Source organism: Labeo rohita, chromosome 13 (genome assembly GCF_022985175.1).
Source record: "Labeo rohita strain BAU-BD-2019 chromosome 13, IGBB_LRoh.1.0, whole genome shotgun sequence".
NCBI classification, from domain to species: Eukaryota; Metazoa; Chordata; class Actinopteri; order Cypriniformes; family Cyprinidae; genus Labeo; species Labeo rohita.
Window position 1 is genome coordinate 21,074,904 of NC_066881.1, and position 25,858 is coordinate 21,100,761.

At 35.1% G+C, this 25,858-nt stretch overlaps 2 protein-coding genes across 2 annotated transcripts; both read right to left on the reverse strand.

Annotated features, from left to right (window-relative positions):
- Positions 1-7,558: 7,558 nt before the first annotated feature.
- wnt8b (wingless-type MMTV integration site family, member 8b) lies at positions 7,559-14,695 on the reverse strand. Its single transcript, XM_051126414.1, has 6 exons — positions 14,528-14,695; positions 13,977-14,010; positions 11,758-11,896; positions 10,968-11,093; positions 9,288-9,430; positions 7,559-8,331 (listed from the first exon to the last, which is right to left on the reverse strand). The coding sequence occupies exons 1-6, from the start codon at positions 14,596-14,598 to the stop codon at positions 7,768-7,770; spliced, it is 1,077 nt and encodes a 358-aa protein (XP_050982371.1). The 5' UTR covers positions 14,599-14,695; the 3' UTR covers positions 7,559-7,767.
- Positions 14,696-15,934: 1,239 nt separating this feature from the next.
- scdb (stearoyl-CoA desaturase b) lies at positions 15,935-24,428 on the reverse strand. Its single transcript, XM_051125815.1, has 6 exons — positions 24,230-24,428; positions 23,833-24,034; positions 22,168-22,298; positions 21,562-21,767; positions 18,797-19,029; positions 15,935-17,781 (listed from the first exon to the last, which is right to left on the reverse strand). Exons 2-6 carry the CDS (start codon positions 24,017-24,019, stop codon positions 17,582-17,584), a joined length of 957 nt encoding a protein of 318 aa, XP_050981772.1. The 5' UTR covers positions 24,020-24,034; positions 24,230-24,428; the 3' UTR covers positions 15,935-17,581.
- Positions 24,429-25,858: the final 1,430 nt, after the last annotated feature.

Consider the following 25,858-nt stretch of genomic DNA (forward strand, 5'->3'; position numbering starts at 1 on the left):
TATACATTACCAAAACAGAACCTGAACACTGAATTAAGCCAGTACAAAATTCTTTTCACTTCACGTGCAAATTATAATATCACTTGTTTCATCACTCAGTAAATCAGAAAATACTCCCTTAGGCTATATTTTTGAAAATGCCATCAACAGTCAGTCATCACATTGTTTTTAGGAATAAAATGTTATATGAATCAGGATCATTATGAACTCGGCATATAATTAGGAATAAAACTGAAGAGTTTGGCTCAGTTAAGAAGAAAATAAATGGCTTTTAAAATTTCCATATTGAGCAGTGCTTGAAAAAATGATTTTGTCTGCAGTGTCTTGCCTTTATAAATAGATTTCAACAGAAACCGCAATTGACCAAGAAGAATCAAATGTTCCAAAGAAATGTATTTTTAGTAATTTCCTGTTGCACACACCTGTGGGGAAAGAGAAAAGGCCAGAGCGCTGACTGAACAGTAGATGGGGATATTGGACAACTGGTTGTTATTCGTGGTCGGCCATATTTACTGTGCTATCAGGGGGCTAAGAATGTTCTAGTTACCTGGATATGTATCTTTTTTTTCTTCTAGTTAAGACATGAAGAGAAACTATTTCTTGTTAAACTACAGAGAATACATACATACTCGAATCTTCATAGGCGCACCAACAGGCCCAAATATGCTAGCACCTTAAAAATAAACCTAAAACGTTGTATCCTGGTAATGTGATATACAGACTTGGATGCCTTATAAAGATCATTTTGAAAAACACATAGGCCCTAATCACAGTTACTGTGCTGTGTATTGCAGACACAAATGTACCTGTTAAAGGATGTTCATCATCTCTTATCTTCCATCGAACACAAAAGGATATATTTTGGAAAAGGTTTCAGTGTTTTGCATGCTTTAGTAAATGATGGCCTTTAATAATATCTGAACAAAACACCTGTCACTGCTTCTTCTTGTGACAGAATTTGTATGTGTGAAAAATGACACAAAATAACCTTTTCAAATAGTGTTAACTTGTGTCTATTTTTTCTTTCTCTTTTCCCTTGAGCCTCCAGAGGGCGCCAAAACTCGTCTGAGATCATTGTCACTTTATGCATCTGAATTTGTAGGGGAAACTACAAATTATTTGCCGCCTTGCAATTCAAGTTTGTTTAATAATAGTTTGTGTTGCCATTCTAGGGAAATTTTCGGCGGCTTTTGCATGTATATTAAATTAATTTAAGGTAAGATAAATGTAATTGAATTTTTTTTATTTTAATATTTTACAGATATTAAAATATAGTTTTGGCTTTTGTACACTATTATGCTGCCTTCACGCCATGTCGTATTTACCGTAATTCCGAGATGACAACATGTGACATTTTACTCATAGCTTTCCATGTTGGACTCGGAGGTAGCGCCTAAGTAGCGCCAAAACGAACCTGACAGCGGTCACGTGGTACATCTGTAACTGGTTTAAGTCATAATTCTAAAAACATTCCGAGTTTACAAATTGTGATTACGAATTCAGGAACACGTGAGGGCTTTGGCGTTGATGGTGTAGCCATAGAAACACATAATACAGATAGAATGTCACGTGTTTTCATCTCGGAATTACGGCATGGCGTGAATGCAGCATTACATAAAAAATATTTTTTGGGAAGACCACCTTGTGTATAATATCATGCTTAATATTTTTGTTTTGGCCTAGTCTGAACGTACTAGCAAGGTAGGCTACGTTTTATAATAACACGGCGGCTGCAATTTTCTTTTAATGTGTAATTGTTTTTTAAGTAGCCTATAATTAATGTCAACCACATATCTTATTTTGCTCTTTATAAATACATTATCGTCATTATAAAACACAAAGGAAAATACAAAGGGAAGCCTCTGGCTCTAAATGCTAATTCTTTTCCGGGTTTTAAAACTAGTGAACAGCTTGTGCTAGATATCACACACAATAAACTAGTGATCTTGTCAGTGGCAATAATCAGTTCACCAGCAGATGGAACTATTGTGCCAAACCCAAATATTTCTCAATATGTTTTCTTTTTCATTTTTCATTTCATTAAAAAAAGTGCTTCCCTTGTCTGAGTAGATGACCATTTAAAAAAATAGGCCGTTCTGCAGAATTGGTTCAAAGTCACATCGTGAAAAAAACGTGTTTTCCCTCAAATTTTGTATGTATGCAAATTGTATAATATCCAAGGTACACATTTCTAGTAAATGTGCAGTTAATTCTCATATTGTTTTTTCAGAAGTTTTGGAATATTTTTCCTCTCCCAAATTTGTCCGAAACACAGCAATGTATTTTAAATCCAATCTTTCTTTGGAAAAGGCATAAAGTTGATCATACTGATTTCAAAGTTAAGGATTCATATATACATATATACAATATACATTGAACCAAACACTATCATAACATCTTAGTTGATTATTCTGTACTTTATTTTTAACAAAACATCCCATGTTTCGGTCATGACAGCACATTTTTGGTAGTGACAGTAATGTTTTGTAGCAACCACATCACATTACAGAATTTTAACTTACACTAAAACATCCTAAAATACTGCAAATGTGCATAACTGTACTAAAAATTGGTTAATTTCCTCCAGATAAAGGATTTGGTGTTCCCTTTTGTTATTACCAAAACAATTATGACATATTTCGGTCGTGACTATTTTGGTAGTGACAATTTTAAAAACTTTTGAGCCCAGCTCAAAGATGCTAATCAGCACATGGTTACCTAGTTCAGTTCTGAACAGTTGTATGCATATAAAAACTAAATGTTATGGAATAACACCCAAAAAGTGTATTTAATTGTAGAAAAAGGTTGTTTGGTTATGATGTTTCTTAACCTCTTAACTGTCACCTGTCCCCTCAGTGGGACGTTTACTTCACCATATTACAAATAAATCCTAATCTAATCTTGACAAACTATATGAAGAGTTCAGATGCAAAAGCCTCTAAATCCATCTGACATATTTCTTTAAAATTAGCATCTCTTTTTGGCTACTTTGTATAGGTTTCTATGTAAGTACTGGTACTTCTGATTGGGCTGAGGATGGAATTTAGCGAGTTTGAAGTAAAAGTATTTTAAGGACATATAATATGTGTCAGGAGCATTCACTCAGTATCATTATCTCATTTTTGACCGAGATAGCTTTTAGCTGGTTTTGTACTGAAACTCTTTGTACTGAACTCTTCATATATTGTTGAAAAGGTTCTAAGACTCCTAAATAGATATTTTACCACTGTTTTCTGTTACAAATTATGTAGGAAAAGTAATAGATTCATTTATGACAAAAGTGCACCTCAAAAATCTACATCCTAACAGGAGTTCTGACCTTTGTCACAAAAGACATTCTTCGTTGCATTTTTCCCTAACACGCGTTAGAAATCATAAGAAATTATATATCACCTGAAATTAAGCTTGGAAAGTGCATTTTCACGTCTATGTTCAAAAATGAGAGTGACAGTTAAAGGGCTAAACTTTTTAACACATTTACCTCAAAATGATGGGATCTACTCACTATATAGCTATGAGAGAGAGAGAGACAGGAATATTTTCTGATCATAAATGTAGGGGTGTAATTAAAATCAGTGTCAGCCAATGGACTAAAAAATACACTATTTCAGTAGTGACATAAAAAAAATGTAGGACACTTCACTTAAAAAAATCCAAAATATATATTTTTAAAACAACAATGGAATAAAATGCAAAAATTATTTCTATATCATTTTCACAAGTTGAAGTTTAGGGGTTAGGGTTCAGGACAGGCACCTCCCAATTGAAAGTACCCAATTAATGATGATTTTATATATATTAGCTTACTGATATTTTAAATATTATTGTTTCAATAGATTATATAAGGATCTAGTAAACATCTAAAATGTAAATACTTAAATGCTTTTTAAATGTGATTTTTTTTTCTTCTGTAGAATGGCCTAGGTATCAGGAATCATCTTTGTTATATAATATTTTAAATATTTTAGCTATGTTTTGGAGTGTATCTTTTAATCTGAAAGTCACGTGAGCCAACTGGTGTCCAAAACCAGGGGAATGTCAAAGGAAGAAGACAAATAGTCCTTTCCCACCCACCGCTACACTCACACCCATGCTGACCTTAGCCACCTCTTGGTGTTCTTCCCCCAGATGTCTTAAGTCATAAATCCCATTAGTCAAGGTTTCTCAGAGCCATTAAATGTAATTTTCCCAATTTCTGTGGATTGTTTCATCACTTAACTGTGCTGCGAGAGCATACGACCATCAGTCACACTGCTAAATATATCTCCACAAATAAAAATCAAAAAGAATTGGGTGTTCCAATATAAAAACAATACTCAATTTTTGTGATAAGTCTTTAATAATAATAGCTTTAGTACGAATAAACACATTTTGATATAAAACAATAGTTTTGAGCATATCTCTGCTACGAATTCCAGACAACCTAGCTGACACGGGACATGCCAAACATGACAAAGTCTAATCTTGTTCTTTTCCAGTGTGTCGCCTCACTCTCAGCCACCTTAAACTCATGCCCCATTGCAAATCATCCATGGCAAGGCCAACCTTCCAGTCGTGACCCTGCTTTCATGTGAACACATAAAAAAATGAAGTTTAGCTTAAGGGTTTAAGGTTGAATCAACTGGGGCTTGATTTTTCAACCATGCCTTTGTGGCTAATTGAACACTTAATTTGGGTTTTTTGAGATTTTGTATTTGTTATCATAGCTAGGCAAGATAATCAGCTGAAATGTTGTAGTCGTTTGGATTTTTCTAAGCTGATTGAATTCATTTAATTTGAATGTGAATATCAAAATACATTTTTTCAGTTGAATCTATCTGTAGCAGTGAGTTGCCTTCATTGGCTAACCTAACAAACGAAATGGAGTTCATTGCGGTTGTTTAAAAAAAAAAAAAGGAGGAATTCACTTCATCTCCACATAATTAGCAAGGTGTCAAGGGGGAGTTTTTATTTTGATCTTGATTTCGTAAATAAGATGTCAATGAGGTGCTTCACTGAAACCACAGAAGCAGAGCAGAACAAGCTATCACCAATCAATAGAGTTTTAATTAGTTTTTTTAGTCAACATTTAAAGGGCCACAGTTTTGTCACTGTGCTCTACTGTAGGGCTGGCACTTTCGCCGACGGGACGGTAGCTGGCAAGTATTTGTTTATAAACCCTACTTGTTTGGGTACAATACTTGAACTAACTTCTATTCAGCAAACAGTGTGAATCCATGCAAAGCCTTTTCCCAAAGTCCTTTTGAAGGCGACAGCCCATTGAAGGAGGAGGAGAGGGGGATTAGCGTCTTCAGCAGCAGCGCATTTCCGAGGGAGCTGATTAGCTCGCCATTCATTGTTAAATCGAGCAAAGGAAGGCCCTAGAGGACTGAAAAGAGCCAAATAGGTGGGCCTGGAATAAAACATCCACAGGAAGCCCAACACAGGCTACATGAAGTTTTCCCAACATTTTTTTTTCTCCCGAGATGGCGGCATGAAAAAGGAGATTAGCATACAAAATTAGATGCTAGATGATTTGTGGGGCGACTTGGTTCATGTTTTCCCTCTGTCTCAACAAAGTTAATTAAACTAGTCTTAAACAGTAAAGAAACATCCAAGCGCAAAGCATTGGGAGTGCTTTGAGGATTACTAAGACAGAAAAGGAGGCATTTGTGAAGAAGAAATTGAGAGAGGCGTGAAGGAAGGAAGACTATAATTAAATGCTCTCTCTCATTGTCTCTCTGCCCCAGGGTTATGTGACATCAAGCTGAAGAATACAGAAAGAAATGGGGTTATATATGCCAAAGACAAAGAAATCATTAGGTCTGAGCAACACGGTAAATCATTCGATTTCATACTGCGCAGGACTGCGTTTTTTTTTTTTAACACTTAAAATGTCATTATTGTGAAGCACGTTTATTTCCGAACACAAAAGAAAATAGCAGAGGATGTTTTACTACACAAACAAGAAGTGGCTTAGTTAATTCAGATGCATTCAGCTAACCTAAATGAATGAAAACATTAAAAGAAGATACTATTACGTATCTTTAATTATGAAATTGAAAAAAACATAGAAAGAAACTATCATAGAAAAACAGCACTATAGTATCTGTGCAATAAATTAACAATATACAAAGTGCTTCCTCTTATTTACAGTTCATATACAGCATCAGGGTAAAACTATCGTCGAAATTCTAAAACAGATGGAAACAGACAAGGAAAACGTAGGTAAGAAATGATTCTCATGGCAGCTGGAGAAGTGGCCCGATCGTGAAGTCAAAACCATTCCAATAAATTATCCATCAAAGTACATCCCTGTTGGTGAATGCAGAGGTTATTTACAGTCTATTGTGCTACATACTGGTTAGATGCGGTGTTCAGTGCTATCTTACAACTGTATACGGGAGTAATTGTGAAAGAATACAGATCAAATAAGCGTTTAAAGTAACATCTATGGAGATCTACACTCTTTAAAATAAAGGTTCCAAAAGGGTGTTTTTTGCAGTGATGCCATAGGAGAACCATTTTTGGTTCCCCTAAGAACCTTTCAGTGAACAGTTTTTAAAATCTAAAGAACCTTTTCTGCATTTGAAAGGTTCCGTGGATGTTCAGCGTTCTTAATGGAACCATCAATGCCAATAAAGAACCTTTATTTTTAAGAGTGTAGAATAATCATCGTGGTTCCCCAATGAAGCTTTCAGTCAGTTCTTAAAGGAATCCTTTTAAAGAATATAAAATCTAAAGAACCTTTTTCCGCTATAAAGATTTTTTTGTGAAATAGATGGAAGCAAAGAACCTTTATTTTAAAGAGTGTAGGTCTTCATTAAAGGAGAAGTCCACTTCCAGAACAAAAATTTACAGATAATGTTCTCACCCCGTTGTCATACAAGATGTTCATGTCTTTCTTTCTTTAGTCGATAAGACATTATGTTTCTAGACTTCAATGGTGCCCCAAAGTTTGAACTTCCAAAATGCAGTTTAAATGGAGCTTCAAAGGGCTCTAAACTATCTCAGCTGAGGAAGAAGGGTCTTGTCTAGCAAAACGATCGGCCATTTTCTAATCAAATTGACAGTTTGTATACTTTTTAACCTCAAAAATGCTCGCCTTGTCTCATCTCTACGATGCGCATGCGTAGTCTGTGTAATCCGGGTCAATACAGTTAAGGTATTTCAAAAAACTCCCGTCTCGCTTTCTTCTTCAAAGTCGAAATCGTTCTACATTGCTGTTTTACCTTATTTTTTTTTTTTGTAAAGGGCGTTTGATCTACTTTGTATGTTCACTTTGTGAACACTGGGTTGGTACTTCTGCAGCAATGTAGGACATTTTTAAAGTTGGGGGAAAAAAAGGGGGGTGTCTATCAACCCTACCCTAACTATTGACCGTATTGAACCGAAAAAGAAAACAGAGTTCACGCAGACTTAGACAAGATGAGCGTTTGATGTTAAAAAGGATATAAATTGTTAATTTGTTTCGAAAATTACAGATCGTTTTGCTAGATAAGACCCTTCTTCCTCGGCTGGGATCATTTAGAGCCATTTGAAGCTGCATTTAAACTGCATTTTGGAAGCTGAAACTTGGGAGCACCATTGAAGTCCATTATATAGAGATAATTCCTGATTTTTTTTTCCTCTAGAAACAATGTTTTCATTTTTGTTCTGGAAGTGAACTTGTCCTTTAAAGCATTTAGAAGGACTTTTGAGCTTAGTTTGTGCAAGCTCAGGATGTATTCTGAGATAAAAACATCTGCTTAACTTCTAGACCACCATAGCAAACAGTTCAAGGCATCTCTAGTGCTTCTTCTTCAACCGGTAGCTTTTCCTCCGGCTGGCACTATCGTTCTTGACCCGTTTGGTTCTCTTGACACAGTAGTACTTTGTGACAGTTTTGCGGCACTGCTCGCATTTTACAGCGCAGCACCAGTGGAATTTGCAGTTGCAGCTGGACACGGTTTCAGCCCTGCGCTCCTCCACAGCCAGGCCACACTCTCCGCACAGCCGCTTGCAGCTACGCTTCTCCCATTTGCTCAGATTCTTGCCCTTCCTCAAGCACTCACGGCCCTCCGTTCCCGGCAGGCCCAGAGTGCGGTTCTCCAAGCAGTAGTCGGGGGAGTCCTCCAAGTGCACCAGCTCTTTGCGCGAGATGGAGCTGAAGGTCTCGGCGATGGCGCCGCGGCTGGCTGCGCTGTTGCCTGCGCCGCGCAACAGGTCCACCTTGACGGCCCTGTGATATTTCTCCTTTAGGTAGTTGCCCACCTCTCGGAACTCGGGCAACTGCAGCCAGCAGGTCTGAGTGGTGCAGCTGCCAGACACTCCATGGCACTTGCACGTCCTCTGCATGGTTCCTTTCACAGCCTGGTTGAAGAGAGGATCTCGCGTTAAAGAACTCACTCATTCATGCATTCTAGAGGCAAATGTTCATGTTTCAAAACATTCTAATTAGGACTGAACTCATCAGTCGAAATATACAATGCGCTCTTTAGTAGGCTCCCTATACATCCACTTAAACAAGCAGAAGGAAACTGCGAGTTAAGAGGAAGAGGTTCAAGGTTCAAGTCTGGGTTTTCTCTTTTCTTGGTGGTCGTACAATAATTCCTGACTTCGGCTGAAACAAACAGCTGTCTTCTAAAAAGGAACGCCTCTTTTCTCATTCGCTCGCGGAAGACGCCGAATCAGGGTCTCACATCGAGCTAGATTGTTCGGCGCAGGAAAGGGGTGTATTTATTTTGCATAGCCATTGTCAACATGTTTTCTGTCATAGGCAGGCCCAGTGGCAAGTCCATTGAGGAGGAAGTGAAAAAGAATTCTTTCACATTTTTTCAGTTACAATGATGCTCCAGGTGCCAATGAATTGACAAAACCTGCAGACGGGGCACAGACAGGATAAACAAAGAGCACTTGAGCCACATGGCTGTGATCCCCGTGGCTCTCTCAAGTACAACAAAGACCAACATAAATGTAAGATCCTTATTGCAAGAATAAAACTAAACACTTATTTGGGAAGCAACAGAATACAGAACCTTTGCAATGTGTGGACCCCTAGGTCGTCTAATTAAGCTTGCACCACTGATCCCAAGAATCTCAAGTTAAGGCCTCGTCATAAAGGACATTCACAGGCTGTAAATAGGCCCTTCTGGTACAGCGCACACTCTATTGGGAGAACGAGTGGCACCTTGCTTATAGGGCCGTGAATGAAACTCTTGGGTGGTAAGCTATCATTAGAAGCGCTGAAAAATGATTCAAAAGCCACTCCGCGAGCTGTTGGTGGCCGACGGACGTGCCTCAATTTTAGCCCCGATGACTTCATATACCTTGCGTCCTACTTCGTTGTTGTGCAGGTTCATGGCGGCTCGTGCGTCCTGTCCCGTTTCCAGTGCATCCACAAACTGCTTGGAGATAGCCTCTCCGAATCCAACGTTATCGCTGCAGCCTCCCCATAGCCATCCTTGACCACCTGAGATGACAGAATTATGATTTTTGTATATTTGTAGCAATAGCCAACAATATATATGTATGAGTCTAAATTATCAATGTTTCTTTTATGCTAAAAATCATTAGGATATTAAGTAAAGATCATGTTCCATGAAGATATTTTAAAACCGTAAATGTATCAAAACTTAATTTTTTATTAAGAACTCCATTTGGACAACTTTAAAGGCGATTTTCTCAATATTTTGATTTTTTTGCACCCTCAGATTTTAGATTTTCAAATCATCGTATCTCGGCCAGACATTGTCCTATCCTAACAAACCATACATCAATGAAAGCTTATTTATTAATGAGATTGAAAAGATGATTAATCAGTCTCAAACTGACCAGGGTCCAGCGTCACATATATACTTAAATGTGGCATATACTTTTAAAGAAATTACTTTTGTTAAATATTGACAGCATTTATGAAACAATATTGTTTTCTACAAAAATAATTTGCACTTGTCCCTCCTTTTCCTAACAAAAAAGCCAAATTTGAGGCTACAGGAAGGCACTTAAAATGGCACCAAATATTGAAAAATTTAAATGCAAAAAATTTGAGGCTTACAATAAAATATATATAATATATTTTATTATAAAAGTTATTATACTTATACACTGCTGTTCAAAAGTTTGAAGAGAATTTTTTTTCTTTGTAAAACAAATGAATATGTTTATTCAACGAATAAAATCGAAAGTGACAGTAAATTGATTTAAAATACAAAATTTTAAAATGTCTAATATCTATTTTAAATGAATGCTGTTCTTTTAAAAATTTCAATTTAAAAAATTACATGTCAAAGAACCAAACTGAGATAAATTAATCAGTTTCCACAAGTATATTGCACATCACAATTGTTTTCAACATTGTAAGAAATGTTTATTAGGCAATCATCATTAAAAAAATGTTTCTTGAGCACCAAATTAATTATATAAATTACATTTTAAAATATACTGAAATAGAAAACAGTTATTCTAAATTTGTAATAATATTTCACAATAATACTATTATTACTGTATGTTCGATGAAATAAATGCAGACTTGGGGACACCAAGGGTCAGTTGCATAAACATCGTCACTACTTTGAGAAATAGTTTGACTAACTAGCAGTTAATCGAGTCTTACTTTTTAGATTCAAATTAAATCAATCTACACGTTCATGTAACTGACTTGAAAAAGGTATGACTAGTCTTGCAAAATAAATTAAAGGTGGCTTGGTGACAAAAAAAAATTAGGTGACTAACTTGTAAGACTAGTTGAAACAGTTTATGCAACCGATGACAGATATCTGAATGGTAGTTTATATATAAATGTACTTAAATGAATTATTCTGTTAAAACTCATGTTGTATTTGACCTGTAATGTTGTTCTCATCACCTTTGAGGTAATTTTAAGGTTTTAGTTAGAAGGTCATGGGAACAAAAGTTGTTCAGTTGAATATAACTCGACACTTCTTTTAACCAAAATATCCCTTTAACGTCGACTTATTTTCCATCTATGTTGAGATTTAGTTTATCACCTCTTTGGCCATTCCTGGTGTCGTCACATCCGCAGTTGTCAAAGTCACCGAGGCTGCAATTCCTTGTAAGGGTATACATGACTCCAGCAGAGCTGATGGCATGGAAAAACGCTGTCTCTCTGTTTGCTGTAATAGAGACAACAGTGAAATGAATACGCTGTGAAAATGCTATTTTACTGAAATATCATGTTCTAGGCTAATAAAAATACAAGCAGCCAACAAGCAGTCAACATCATTGATTTTCTTCCTCATTAGATGATGTACTCAAATCTTTAGCATCCATCTCAGTAATGATGGCTTTTGACTCTTATTTCCCTTGCATCAAACATGGAGTAGCGCTGTTGGTCTGCTCTCATAACATTGTCAGTCTGGGGTCGGACTGGACTGCGACAGGTCCCCTCTTTGGCACTTAAGGAATGCCTAATGAAAGAAGTCTGAGGCAAACCTTTGACCCGCACCCTTTGACTTGAGAGGGCGTCCATTTCACTCACTCACTCTGGTGCACAATATCCCCTTGGTGGCTTTTCTATTTGCCTATTAACAGACCAGGTTTAATTGACTCAAGAATGCAGTGTTTTCAAGCATATTAACATTGGGAGACGGTTCTCTGTGGTTTAAACAGGATCGTTGGGTTTGTTTTAAGCGCTGTATCTGTGATTGATACAGATCGTGGCTTTGAGTCACATAAAACACATTCTTGTACTTTTATTCTATCATGATATGTGTATTTGTAGAGAGCTGAAAGCACAATATACATCAAACAGGCATCAGCAGAGGTCATAGTTCTCACCGCTTCTGAGTCCACTGTGGGTGGAGAGCTGAAGAGCCCTCTCCGGGCAGTTCCAGCGGTCCCACGCAAACTGATACTTGCACTCTTCAATCCCACTTTGAGCTCCTGCAGCCACACTGCTGGAGTAGATCAAGTAGGCCTGAAACAATGCAAACCACACCAAAAAGATTTGGGATGAAATACGCACTCACTATGAAGTGCTTACAAAGCACTGTGAATAAAACTAATGATAAAATTAGATGCTTTTTATTCTTAGCATGCACCGTTCATATAAAAATGCACCTGTATGTTAATTTATTAAATAATTATGTTTACACATTTTAAAAAGCAATTAAATTACTCAAATTTGTCAAAAAAAAAAAAAAAATTTGAAGTTGTATTAAAGTTTTAAATATTATTTGCTACATATTAATTTAATAAATATGTTTTAAAAAGGGTTTTTATAGTTAACTAAAACCAAATAAACACTTTTTGTTTTTTGAAATAAAATAAAAAAAATATGTATTATATATATGTATTTAAAAAAACACAGACATTTTAATTCAGCTAGTTTAAGGAAACATTTCTCATTTTCATTTAGTTTAACTTGATGTACTAAAATAAATAAAACTGAAATAAAAATAATAAAAGCCATGTAGTCGTATTTAAAAAAAAACAAACAAAACAAAAACCAATAAATATGGCCAAAAAAAAAACTAAAATTAACACGGAAATATAGAAATAAAAACTAATTATAGTCTCTCACTGATACGAACGTAACGTTAAAAAGAGCACCAAAATAACACACACCGAAATAACATACACAACTATGTTTTTTTACAGTCATTTTAGAATGAATATTAAAGTTTTAAATATTAAAAATATTAGGGTAAATGTTTCCATATGGTTTTACAGTGGTGTAGTGGTGTACAAGTGTATGTTTGCTGTATATTAATTTATTAAATTATATTTAAAAACACCAGAATGATAGCATTATTTCTACTAAAATAATTTTAGAATTAATATTAAAGTTTTAAATATTAGAAATATGAAGGTAAATGTTTCCCTTTGTTCCACAGTGGTGTAAATTGTATGTTTTCTGTATATTCATTTATTAAATTACATTTAAAAACACCAGAATGATAGCATTATTTTTACTAAAATAATTAATATTAAAGTTTTACATATTAGAAATATTAGGGTAAATGTTTCCATATGGTTTTACAGTGGTGTAAAATGTATGTTTGCAGTATATTCATTTATTAAATTATATTTAAAAACACCAGAATGATAGCATTATTTTTACTAAAATAATTAATATTAAAGTTTTAAATATTGGAAATATTAAGGTAAATGTTTCCCTATTGTTCCACAGTGGTGTAAAATGTATGTTTGCAGTATATTGATTTATTAAATTAGATTTAAAAACACCAGAATGATAGCATTATTTCTGCTAAAATATTTTAAGAATTAATATTAAAGTTTTAAATATTAGAAATATTAGGGTAAAGGTTTCCCTATGGATCCACAGCGTTGTAAAATGTATGTCTTCTGTATACTGATTTATTTAATTATATTTAAAAACATCAGAATTATAGCATTATTTCTACTAAAATAATTTTAGAATTAATAATAAAGTTTTAAATATTAGAAATATTAGGGTAAATGATTCCCTATAGTTCCACAGTGGTGTAAAATGGGCTGTATATTCATCAAATTATATTTTAAAAAAAACACCAAAATGATAATATTATTTCTGTTAATATTAAATATTAGAAATACTGGCGTTTTCCTGCATTTCCACCAGAAATGCACACAGAAAGTAAACAAAAAGGGTCTATGTGGCTGTGAAACTGCGGTTTATACAATCTAATATGTCTCAAGTGGTTTAGAAGAGACAGCGCCACAAGTGCTCTCACGGGCGGCTGGGTTGCTAATGATGACCACCCACCACAGGCCCCTTCCTTTGCCACTCAGTAAAAAGTCCTCACAACTTCACATTGTGAATGAGCTGAAGTGTGTGAAAGCTATATGCTCCAGTCCACCCCAAGCAGCAAGTAATACCTAATCCACAGCAGATAAACGTTCAAGAAATACAGCACCTGTGATGCGGGAATCTTTTAATTTGCCACTTGCTTGCATTGTGATCACAGGGTCAGCGTCAAACATTAACTACCCAAATCCATAAATGATTTCGACTTTTGAAGTTTCTCAAAGCAGATCAAAAGATGTTGGCTTACCTTTGGGCCAGTCATCAGGAAATTATTCACTGACCTGGAAGATAGAGCAGCCTATTAAGTCAGCTGACCCATAACTTTTATATGTTCCCCTTGAAATTACAAGTAATGCTTCACATTGATAAAACATCATTTTTAACATTTTAAAATCGAAATATGTTACTGATCTTAAGTAGGCTACATTTTCAAATGGAAACTACAGCTTAAAAACGAAAGGTTTCATTAGAGTTTCATACATATACATACATCCAGATTTGCTTTGGTACAATAATTAAAATTTCGAACGATTTTCATATATATATAATGACAAGTTTATAAATGAGAACAGCGTTTCGCTTTTCCTCAGCTTTTCCTCTAACCAATGAAACGAGTCTCAAAGCATCTTTATGACGGAACGGGAACTGATTTGTGTAAGTGTCTGTTTCACCCCGATTTTTTAATTCAGAGATCCAGAGATAAACTCAGAATGAAAAACCTCGATATAAACACACGTAAAAATGCTACATTTAGCGTCAGCACCGCCTGCGTAAAGGAAAATAAAACGCTGAACTCACCAACTGCAGCAAGACTTCATGTGAGCCATCAGGATGAAAGCGTAATAATAAACCTCCAAATGCATGAACATCCTGAGAGACACGACTGGCAGACTTTTCTTCACCTTGGAAAGCAGAGGGGTCTGCAAGAGCTCTATATAACCTACATCCAGAATTCAGAGGCTGGGGGTCTCATGTGTGAGCCAAGGGGGTTCTGAAATGGAGCTCCTCTCATCCCAACAAGAGATTATCTGCTTAATTAAAGATTTTCCCTTTTCTTACTCGTTCAGCCAATCAGAACTATTGTACCAGAGAGAGATTGAAATGATCAAAAGGGCACCCTGGGCTCCTCCATGACAAATAGCTGGGAAGAGCTCCCTGCGTGCTAACAGTTGGAGTGAATTAATATGAAATCAGGATGGCATCTCTAAGGTTGTGCCTTAAAACTCAATTTCAAGAGCAGCATGAAAGGGTTTGATACAGTAGTGGCTGATAAAGCTCGGGGATTACTGACATTATCTACTGGATCAAACGACAAATGTTATTTGCAGGCTGCCGTTGTGAGGAACTTAAATTTAGTCGGGATACGCAGAAGTACGTTTAAATGCGATACAGAAAGGCTAATAAATTAGATTACATTAAAATAGGTTAAACAATTTATTAGAACGGAAAAAGTGGAGTGGAGCTGAATTAAGAGATTCAAATAAACAGCGGGAATTAACATAGATGAGGAGGATAATCGAAACGATTGTGTTTGCGTTTTTGTCAGGAGGACTTCATAACTCTTTTTAGAGTGTTATTTTACCTTTTCTCTCAGTTTAGTCCTTAGCTGACCCTTCGTGACCTTTAGGTCCTGCTTCTTTGACGTCCGCGTATCTTCTCGTGTGCAAATTAGGATTAGGAAAGTTATTTGGGAGATTCCAGAGGGATGTTTTTGGATTACGCTCTCAAAGGCTTCCGTGAGACTGAAGTAAAACGAATTTGCCACTATAAAGAGATTTTTAAATTCATTTCTAAATCCCCTGTTTGGTCTATTTGAATGTGAGTAGATTAGGCTACTGTCGTAAAATTCTAAAAGAAACGTTCTAAAATGAATATATTACTGATTTTAAATGTAGGCTATTCTTAAAAATCCTTTCACAGCTGAAATATAAACAAAACTACCAATTAAAAATCTGGAATTTAACTGAGGTTCAGTTTTTTTATAATTTAGGGCTCTATAGAAAACCATTAATCAAATACAGTCAAGATACAATATGTACATGTTTCACGAACTAACGCACCGCTAGTCATTTTCGCGCATCGGATAAATCGATGTAAATGGAGTAAACTATTCATTTTTTTATTTGGGAAAAAAATGACATTGCTGTCTCACCCACTTATGAATATGAACTGTGGTCAGCGCTACAAAAGAAAGTTCGCTGAAACTTCATTTTCAGACATACACACACTTTATTAAATTAAGAAAAGATTAATATTGATTCATAACAAAACTCACGGTACATCTCGCAAAACTCTTCCACTTATAGAAATTTTGGTTTATGGTACATGAAACAACATTCCTTGAAAATGTGCCCATTAAGGCTCTCAGACATCAAAGGTCAACACTGTAGAAATAATTCAGCTGTAAAATAGTGTCAATTTGTGTTTCTTTCTTAAACATGGGTGTGTGTTTTAAATATATAAAGCATTTAGTGAGAATCTTGTATTTTACATTTGGAAAAATGCATACCACGATCAACCTATCAAACATTTATGAGGAAAAAAATACATGTAGGGAGCTACAGGTGGTCATTCATTCATCACAGAAGAGCCGAGAATGACTTAAAACTTCATTAAGTTAATAATTTTTCTGATGCTACACATCATCTTTGTATTTTCAATTTTGAGTCTAACCCAAAATCTGAAAGATATACAGGCCTATTCTATAAGGCAAAGGGCAAGATGCTTTCTGATGAAGACATTTAAATATTCCTCTCCTTGGATTATATCATAAGGACAAATAAATGTCCTATAATAAATCTGCTAGAGTAAGTGTACACCTTAATACTTTTACCCCAACAGACACATTTCTTTCAAAATGTTTTTTTGGTTAAACATTTTTCGTAATACTTACAGTCCTCTGATACTTCAGTACACTTGTATTTAGAAAAGAGTTCACCATATACCTGGTGGCCAGGTACTTTTTTACAGGAGTCCAAGAAAACCAGATAAAGAGCTATGCAACATGGAAAATGATCTTTAAGAAATTAAACTGAATTGCTCATTTTATTAGAGGGAATTCCTCATTATAAGCACCACTGATCGAAGGACATTTGCATTGGCATGTAGAATATTTTCTAAAAATAAATAAGAATTCTAAATAAAAATTTAAATATTTTATAATTACATAAAATGTATTTCCATGTATACTTTCAGTACTAACAAACCAAATCTAAACAAAACTAACCGCTGCTATATTAACTCAATCGAGAACAATTTTCCCATGGACATTTCTGTGGACAATCTTATATTTGGCTACATACAGTATACTGACCTATAAATAACTCTTTTGATAGTCATTAAAGTTATTTCAGTTTCAAATGGAAGTCAGCTTTTATCATCTAAGAAAATGTAAAACAATGCAAGTATATTAATAGCGTATCATCTTAGTTTTACAACTTGCATATGCATAGCTGGCTGGAATGCTATTTTTATATCAGAACAGTAACTGCTTAGCCAGAGAAAACACGGGTCAACCTATTCATGAGAGAGGGCTGTAATGAGGCACATGGCTGTTTAACTACTAGTGAAGTACCATCTCTTGCCTCTTGAGGCAGTCTGAGACATAATTATCCTCCCAAACTATGGCCTTTACCATCTCTAAAAATACCCCCCACAGTCCAGTACACGTCATGAAAAGGAAAGAATTCTTAAGAACACGTATTAGTCCAACACACTCTAGAGTTTCTTATTTCAAATGAGAGTGTATATAGATCAATCTTCATTGCACACTAAGAAATGCTGCAAATGCTTTTGTATATGTTGCCTTATAACTTTTTTTGTTTGTTTTTTTTCTGATATGTACTGAACAAATCAACCACTTTTGTGGCTGCCATCGCCGGTGCGTTTAACACGGGCCATGATGGTCTCACGAGTTACCCTCCTGCAATCGTTGGCCAGTCCAAAGAAGCACATGAGATCTATAAATGCTTTGGTCACGTTCAGCCGACTGCCAAACTCACTTGTAGCATAATCATGGGGGAATGTGTGGTGATAGTTGTGAAATCCTTCACCTGAAAAGAAATTAAGCATATATTTTCCAATCAGTTCACGTTATCTTATACATAATATTATTATATTTTATTTAAGAATACATAAAGCTGTTTAACTGGTTCCATATTTTTAATACATATCTATCAAAGTTTAATTAACTGAGAATATTAAAGGAGAAGTTCACTTCCAGAGCGAAAATTTCCTGATAATTTACTCACTTCCATGTTATCCAAGATGTTCATGTCTTTCATTCTTTTGAGGAATTTTCTCCATATAATGGACTTCTATGGTGGCCCACAGTTTGATGGTTAAAAATGGCAGGTTCAATGCAGCTTCAAAGGGCTCTACGTGATCCCAGACGAGGGATAAGGGTCTTATCTGGCAAAACAATCTGTCATTTTCTTTAAAAAAATAAACTTCATATTCTTTTTAACCACAAATGCTCATCTTGCACTAGCTCAACTTCACACATTACATAGTCACATTGAAAAAGTCATGCGCAGTTACTTCTGACATCTGTGTCCTTCGGTTAAGGTAGTGTAGGGCGAAAAACTCGATCTCGTTTTCTCCTCCAACTTCAAAATCGTCCGAAATCGTTTTTTACCTTTTTGTAAAGGGTGTTTGATTGTCTATGCACGTTCGTTACCAGCTTCGTTACACATGCATTATTATATAATGCGTAAAGTCAAGCTAGTGCAACATGAGCATTTGTGGTTAAAAAGTATATAAATTTGTACTTTTCTTCAAAAATGGCCAATCATTTCGATAGACAAGACCCTTATTCCTCAGATGGGATTGTGTAGAGCCCTTTGAAGCTGCACTGAAACTGCTATTTGGACCTTCAACCCTTTGGCCACCATTGAAGTCCACTATATGGAGAAAAATCCTGTAATGTTTTCTTCAAAAACCTTTCTTTTCGACTGAAGAAAGACAGACATGAACATCTTGGATGACATGGAGGTGAGACATCCGGTAATTTTTATTCTGGAACTGAACTAATCCTTCAATCTGGAAAAGAAAAGACATTGCTCTTACCGATGGCACTGAAGGCAACAAACTTGTTCTCTCTGGGATTGATGTTGTGGTCATAGGGCCTCATTCCCCACATGTGAGCTGCACTGTTGACCAGCCAGGTCGCATTAAGGACCACAGTGTATCTCAGCAGACAAGGAACTAAGTAACTGATCCAAAGACTCTCTTCCCAAAAGAACCAGGGTACAAACGTGGGGATGAGAAAGCACATCACCACCACAGATAACTTGTAATGCCTAAGGAAGGAGACATGAAAGATCAAAAACAATGATTTCCATAAGCGTTTTATCACTGCAGTACACTTGAGTGTCACATGTTCATCTTTGTAGGTGAAAGGTTTTCTGAATTAAAATCAACTGTTAAACTTCAGTTGGAGCACAACACAGAGATTAAAAAGATAACTAACCAGCTATTCTACTATTATCTGATCTGGCAATTCTATGAAACATGTACTTAGACTGTTATCAAAACCTCAGGACTTTTGTCAGACGTCATTCAAAGTGATATTGATTATTCTAGTGCCAAATATGGGACCTGGTTTAGATGGTGACTCCTAAAGGCAGGATAAAATGTGTAATAAATATTTTAACTAGGGCTGTCAGTCAATTAAATTTTTAATCAAATGAATTACAACATGTTTCAATTAATTAATCTGATTAATTGCAAAAATAATGTTGTCTATGAAAATACCCACAAAAGATTATTTAAAGCTATTTTTGTGTTAAATGAGAAAGTGTCAAGTAGAGATTACAAGTTGTTGTCACGGGGTGTCGTAGGGAGGAGGTAGGAGACGCAGGAATAAACTTAAACAGTCTTTTAATTAAAAGGAACCCAACGGAAAATCAAACTCAGGAGCAGCCAAACACACGTACAACAAGTAACTGTAGACAGGACGATGAACTCAGGAACTTAAACAGGAACAGGAACTTAAATACACTTGAAAATTAAGAACAGGTGGAGGAGTAATCAATTAACTAAACAAGAACAGGAAAATGACCAAATAAGGAAACAGGAACTAAGGCTGGGGGTAAAACACGGAACACAAAGTCCAGAATCCTGACAGTTGTAGCTTTAGAAAGAAATGTTTTATTTAATTCAACATTAATTACACAAACATTAACGTAAATTATGGAACATATAATTTGAGAAACATCTCAGTACTTTTTGTTCATACAGTGAAAGTCCCTGGTAACCAAAACTTGAAACTCTTCAAAATTCTTTTAACATTTTACAAAAAGAACGGTCTGAAATGACATGAAGGTTTGAAATTTAAATTTTAAATTAAATTTAAATTTTAAATTTAAATTTTGGGGTGAACTATGCCTTTAATGTTTCGATTTTTATTTTATTTGTTATATTAATAATTTTTTTAATGAAATGACACAAAATAAGAAACTAAGTCTGCCAGCAGGTGGCGATAAATGCCTTTATGATTCGTTCAAATGGCTGATTCAATCAAGAATGATCTAAATGGCTCTCTTTATGAACGGGCCTTTGAATCATGTGATTCACATAATTCGTTCAAAACGGGGATTTATTCAGAAACTAAACACTGCTGTGTTGCTCGCACAACAATTTTGCTTTAAAGGTAGTATGTTCTCTGCAAAAACAAATAACATTGTGTTTAAAACATAACACAATATCAACTTCTTATTTTCTGAACTGCTGTATAAATCACATTTAAACTCATGATAGATTAATCAGCAGATCTGCTGTTGGTGTGATATCGCTAATCACCCCTTTTTCTTGCTGGACTTGATTCTCTTGTTTTATCTCTTAGACTTACAAAAAACAAAAAGAGTGCCAAATTTTTGTTGCATTATGACAACTTTTCTAAAAGCATGTAATTTATTTTTATACTTTTCTTTTCTGTGTGGATAATGCTATATCATTTTAAGTACGCAAATCCAGAATATTAATTTTTTGTCTTTTTCTCTATGATTGTTCCTTGTAGGAATTTATCAATGTCTAATTTCCTGTTCTAGTATGTTTTATACAAGTTCTGCAATAAAAAAAAAAAATATATATATATATATATATATAGTCATCATATTTGTAAACAGTCAACTATATGAAATATAAGATGAGGTACAGTTCTAGGGCCGGGGCCAGCGTGTTAACTGCGTTACAATATTTTAATCATGTTATTTTTACATAACTAATTAAGATTATTAATTCAAGATAATTGAGTTAAACTGACAGACCTAATTTTAACTAATAAAGCCTTTTCAAGTAGTTTCAATTTTTTTTTCAGTGATAAGGTGTTCATACAAAAGTAGTGTATGTACTGTACCATTCAAAAGTTTGGTGTTGGTACGGTTTTTATAATATTTCTGAAAGATGCCTGCAATTATTTGATCAAAATGACAGTAAAAACAGTACAAATGTGAAATATTATTACAATTTAAATGTACACTGTAAATTAAACTGTTTCCTGTTGTAATATGTTTTCTAATGTAATAACTAATAATTTTTAAAATGTCATATTTCTGTGATGGCAAATCTGAATTTACAGCATCAATTACTCCAGTCTTCAGTGTCACATGATCCTTCAGAAATTATTTTGATTTAGTGTTCGAATTCTTTGATGAACAGAAAGAACAGCATTTATTTAAAATTTAAATATTTTGTATTTCTGTATGTAGGTCTTTACTGTCACATTTGATCAATTTAATCCATCCTTGCTGAATAAAAGTATTAACTTAAAAAAATCTGTGTAAGTGAGACAATTTATAAAACTAAATATGAAATATCAGTTTCCCACTGACCTCCTCTGAAACATCACGACCCCATCTGCTTTTAGGTCAGCGAGCTCCAGTTTGCGTCCTTTTTCAATAACTTCTGGGTGTTTGCGGACCAGCAGCCAGCCAATGTGAGCGAAGAAGAATCCTCTGCGGGCATTGTGTGGGTCCGCATCAGTCTCAGAAAACTTGTGATGGACACGATGGTCTCTGGCCCACTCATAGATATCATTCTAAATGGATATATATTAATCATTATTGTCACTGCACAGCATATCTGTCATACTATAAGTTGAGTAAGAGTGAAAGGTGAATGAGAAACTGCAAAATCAACATAAAGTGTATATATATATATATATATATATATATATATATATATATATAGCGCAAGTGTAGTCTTTTGGCAGATGCTTTTATGCAAAGTGTCTTATAGTACACTTATTACAGGGACAATCCCAAGTGGACATCCTGGGGTTAATTGCTTTGTTCAAGGGCACAATGGCGATCGCTCGGTTCTTGTGAGGTTTGAACCTATTAGCCCAGATCTTTAACCACTACGCCATCATGGCTGCATTCACGTTTACTGAATTATTTAATGTGGAAGATTGTTTCATCCACTTTAAAATGTTTTACCTGAAAAGCCATGGAGTTTGCGACTGCTAGGAAGGCTCGTAATGGCAACGAGGCTTTGTAGGACCTGTGGCTCCAAAGGCGATGGGCGCCAGCGGTTATTCCTAGAGCGCTTATCATGAAACACACTCCCGCTGTCATATTAAGAGAGAAAACAGAACAGAATGATTAAAAACAAATTAGTCTGAACTACACACAGCTTCTATAGTGAGTAACGGTGTGTGCGCCCTTGATTCGCTCCATGAGAGGACAAAATGTCTCGCTGTGTGTTGTCAGACAAGGCTGCAAGGGATGTGGGATACCAGGCCACAGACTGTGAAGAAGGGCACACTGTTATGACCCAGCTCAATTTACAATGGCGTGCCTTTTTCAACAGCAATTGTTCTTTGTTCAACAGGGTGCAATACTATGCGCTGCCGTGATGCCAAAAATGTACACAACAGTGGAGCACAGTTTTAGATTTTGGTCGGATTTCAAATTATTCACGGGACTGTCTCGCTATCACTCATGCACACGCGCATGCTTACAAAACACTTTTAACATTGCTCTACATAACTAAATTAGGCGAGACAAAGTGGCCTGACATATTTTCACTTAGAAAAAATGTGACACAATAATTGATACTATCTTAGAATAGTAATCACAACTTTGAAACTGTAAGAGAAAAACACCTCCATTCTTATGAGAGAAAATACCTGCAAAACAAGAAAGTGAAACCGGGCTGAGCTGCTGAGTTTAACCAAATATACATGAGAGATAGGGGTTAAATCATACATAACCACCATTCATAAACCTTCTGAAAGCAAACAGTGTAAGGCAGTATAAAATTATTAGATTTGCACAAGAAAAAAAAAACTATTTTGAGCTAAGAAAGTTAATGTCTGATTTATAAGTTGATTCATAATCATGTCAATGGATGTTAAAAAACAGAACTGATAAGTTTTCCTGTTTAATTTGATATTTAAAATACACTAATTAATCGATTTCTACTAGACATATCAAGTTTGCACAAAACAGACAATGAGCATAAATGTGAAATTAACATCTTATTTTATTAAAATTATTAGCCTACATTTGACTTACGTAATATGATTTATTTCCATATCTGTTGTCAGTTGAATGCAATGTTTACTATATGTGACCCTGGACCACAAAACCAGTCATGGGTTGCATGGGTATATTTGTATTTAATTTTTGATTAGCAATATGCATTGCTAAGAACTTCTTTTGAACAACTTTAAAGGCAATTTTCTCAGTATTTTGATTTTTTATTTTAAAAAAGTGGCCAAATATTGTCCTATCCTAACAAAGTATACATCCATTTAGCTTTCAGATGATGTATAATCTCAATTTTAAACAAAACATTGACCCTTAGGACTTTTTTTGCGGTCGAGGGTCACATATGTTTACCATTTTGTGTCAAAATGAAATAAGGGTTATGATGGGGGTGGTAAAGTAAATGGTAATTATAATATTATGTATTATATTATCTAGGCCTGAGACGCAGTAGAACAAAACAGGTAGTTGCAGACATTAAAACATTATCCAGTCTCTTTATACATTAGCATTAGGCCATACAGATAAAAACGCAATAAACACACGAACAGGTTGCTATTAAAAGAAACGTGAGTCAGTTCATAGAATCATAATTAGCAGTGAAATACTCACTCCATATCAGCGTTAAGGAAGAGACAGATGGAAGGACCGTCAGACCATAAAAAGCTCCTAGGTGCAAAAGAGACATTAACAGAACGTTTCTCCATACGATTTGCAGTGGAGGGCTCGGGCCCGGTTTCTCCTCGTAAGCATCATCATAAACATCCTCTGTTATCGTCGTATCGGCCATTTCTTTCATGCTCGTTACTGTGTCCTGTAAAGAGAACGAGTCGATTATATATTCACGTCCGTCGGCATAGAAAAGCCATCTGTCATTTCAGATACCATTATTTTAAAAGACAAAGCCCTCATGCAATGAATACATTAAATTCTGCACAAATGGGTGTGACTTGTCTCAATAAAGTCGCACTGGTATGAATCCGCATTCGCGCATCTGCAACGCGCTTACCTTGTTTGCGATGCAACCATAAAGTATTATCGCAATTTGATTGATGCGAGCAGGCAGGCTCCCCAGTCGAGTGATTTAATTTTTTATTTTTTTCCGTATTTAAGCCTCTGATTTCGTTTAAAATGATGCAATTGGGCGAGGCTGAAAGGATGCCATCTAGCCCCTACCAGTTTCATTGGTTGCCTGGTTATCTGATGCTTATGATCTGCACACCATGTACGCTGGTTTTTGATAGCCAGCACTTCAGCTGTTTACTCTCACTGTGTGGTACAGATCAGATCGCATTTCTGCAAAAGCTTGCAGTTTTATACATTCATGAGTAAATTAGAAAATGCAGGTCGTTGCCCTTCCAGCCCAAACATATTTCTCATGCCACTGTGGGCTATTTTGTCAAAACACTGTTTGTGTAACCAGACATAAAAATAATGTTAAATAGACATGTTTCTATGTAATACTGTCAGCATATCTGAATATATCTGTGGATGTAGTTGCTGTATAATACAATACTGCTATAAATACAAATGCAAACCTTTCAGTATTTCCCAAGAATAGGATACTATTTCGTTACTAGTTATTAGCTTTATGTTATAGTATAAAAATGTAGCATAGCTACATGTGTATTATAACATCTAAGATTTACTTAAAAGAGGAAATATGGATTCTTATGTGCTAAAATGGCAACACATATGTAGTTCCTCTAACAGGGTTTAGTTCCTGTGTTACTATAAATTCCCATAGCCGGATCTCATCTCCAATTTCAAAATGTACTGCTGTGCACATTACAGTAATTGAATGGCATTGTGTTTTGCACTCATGTCGCTGTTTCATATTACATAAAAGGGTCTTTTTCGTAAAGAAGCATCTAATGTTTGCACAGTTGTGCACTTACTAAACAGTTTTCTGCCTAATTCAGTAGGTGATTTGTTGTAAGCTTGCTTCATCCAAATCATCAGCCTGTGTCATACTGAAGCTCATGATGGGGGTTCTGTGTCCAAACAGAAAGAGTATAGCTCATGATAGTTGAAAATGATTGTTGGCTCATCATATGTTTTTCTGTGCTGCATTATTTTCAAATGTTAACTTACTGTTAATGCTTAATAAATCTGTCCTGTATTCACAACTTGATCATGCTTAGTACCAGACTTCATAAATCCTGTAAGTATACATATTTACACTGGCTTTTCTGATCAAGCTGATTATGAAAATAGGACAGAATATCCAACACTGCACCACATCTGTAGAGCTTCACAAAATGGAGGGATGACGTAATAGCACCCTCTAGTGATAATGTAAGGGATCTGTTATGGAATCAAACAAATACAACCTAAGGGTTTACTATGTTATTTTAATTTGAAATTAAAATACAGAAATTGCTAGTAAATTTAACAATTAAATATTTTTATATTTAATTATATTTTGAAGTAAACAACGAAATTCATTTTTTTGTCGTTTTTTAGTAATCTTAATTTACAACTTCAATAAAATCATGTTTTTCTTATTTTAGTATCACTGAGATACTATTAGAATTTTCTTTTGATTTTTAAATTGAATAATTTTTTAAGTTTTTATTTTATATTTTCAGTTTAATTTTAGTAATTTTGTGGTGGTATATATATGTATATATATATA

Bases quoted from the DNA above. Each gene is read 5' to 3' on its own strand.
- wnt8b (XM_051126414.1), bottom strand. From the start codon at position 14,598: ATGTTCATGCATTTGGAGGTTTATTATTACGCTTTCATCCTGATGGCT. The intron at 14,011-14,527 runs GTGAGTTCAGCG...TCTATCTTCCAG, and splicing joins ATGAAGTCTTGCTGCAGTTG to GTCAGTGAATAATTTCCTGA. The intron at 11,094-11,757 runs GTGAGAACTATG...TCTCTATTACAG, and splicing joins CCACAGTGGACTCAGAAGCG to CAAACAGAGAGACAGCGTTT.
- scdb (XM_051125815.1), bottom strand. From the start codon at position 24,019: ATGAAAGAAATGGCCGATACGACGATAACAGAGGATGTTTATGATGAT. The intron at 21,768-22,167 runs GTAAAACATTTT...ATATCCATTTAG, and splicing joins CAAACTCCATGGCTTTTCAG to AATGATATCTATGAGTGGGC. The intron at 19,030-21,561 runs GTCAGTGGGAAA...CTCCTTCCTTAG, and splicing joins GTCGTGATGTTTCAGAGGAG to GCATTACAAGTTATCTGTGG.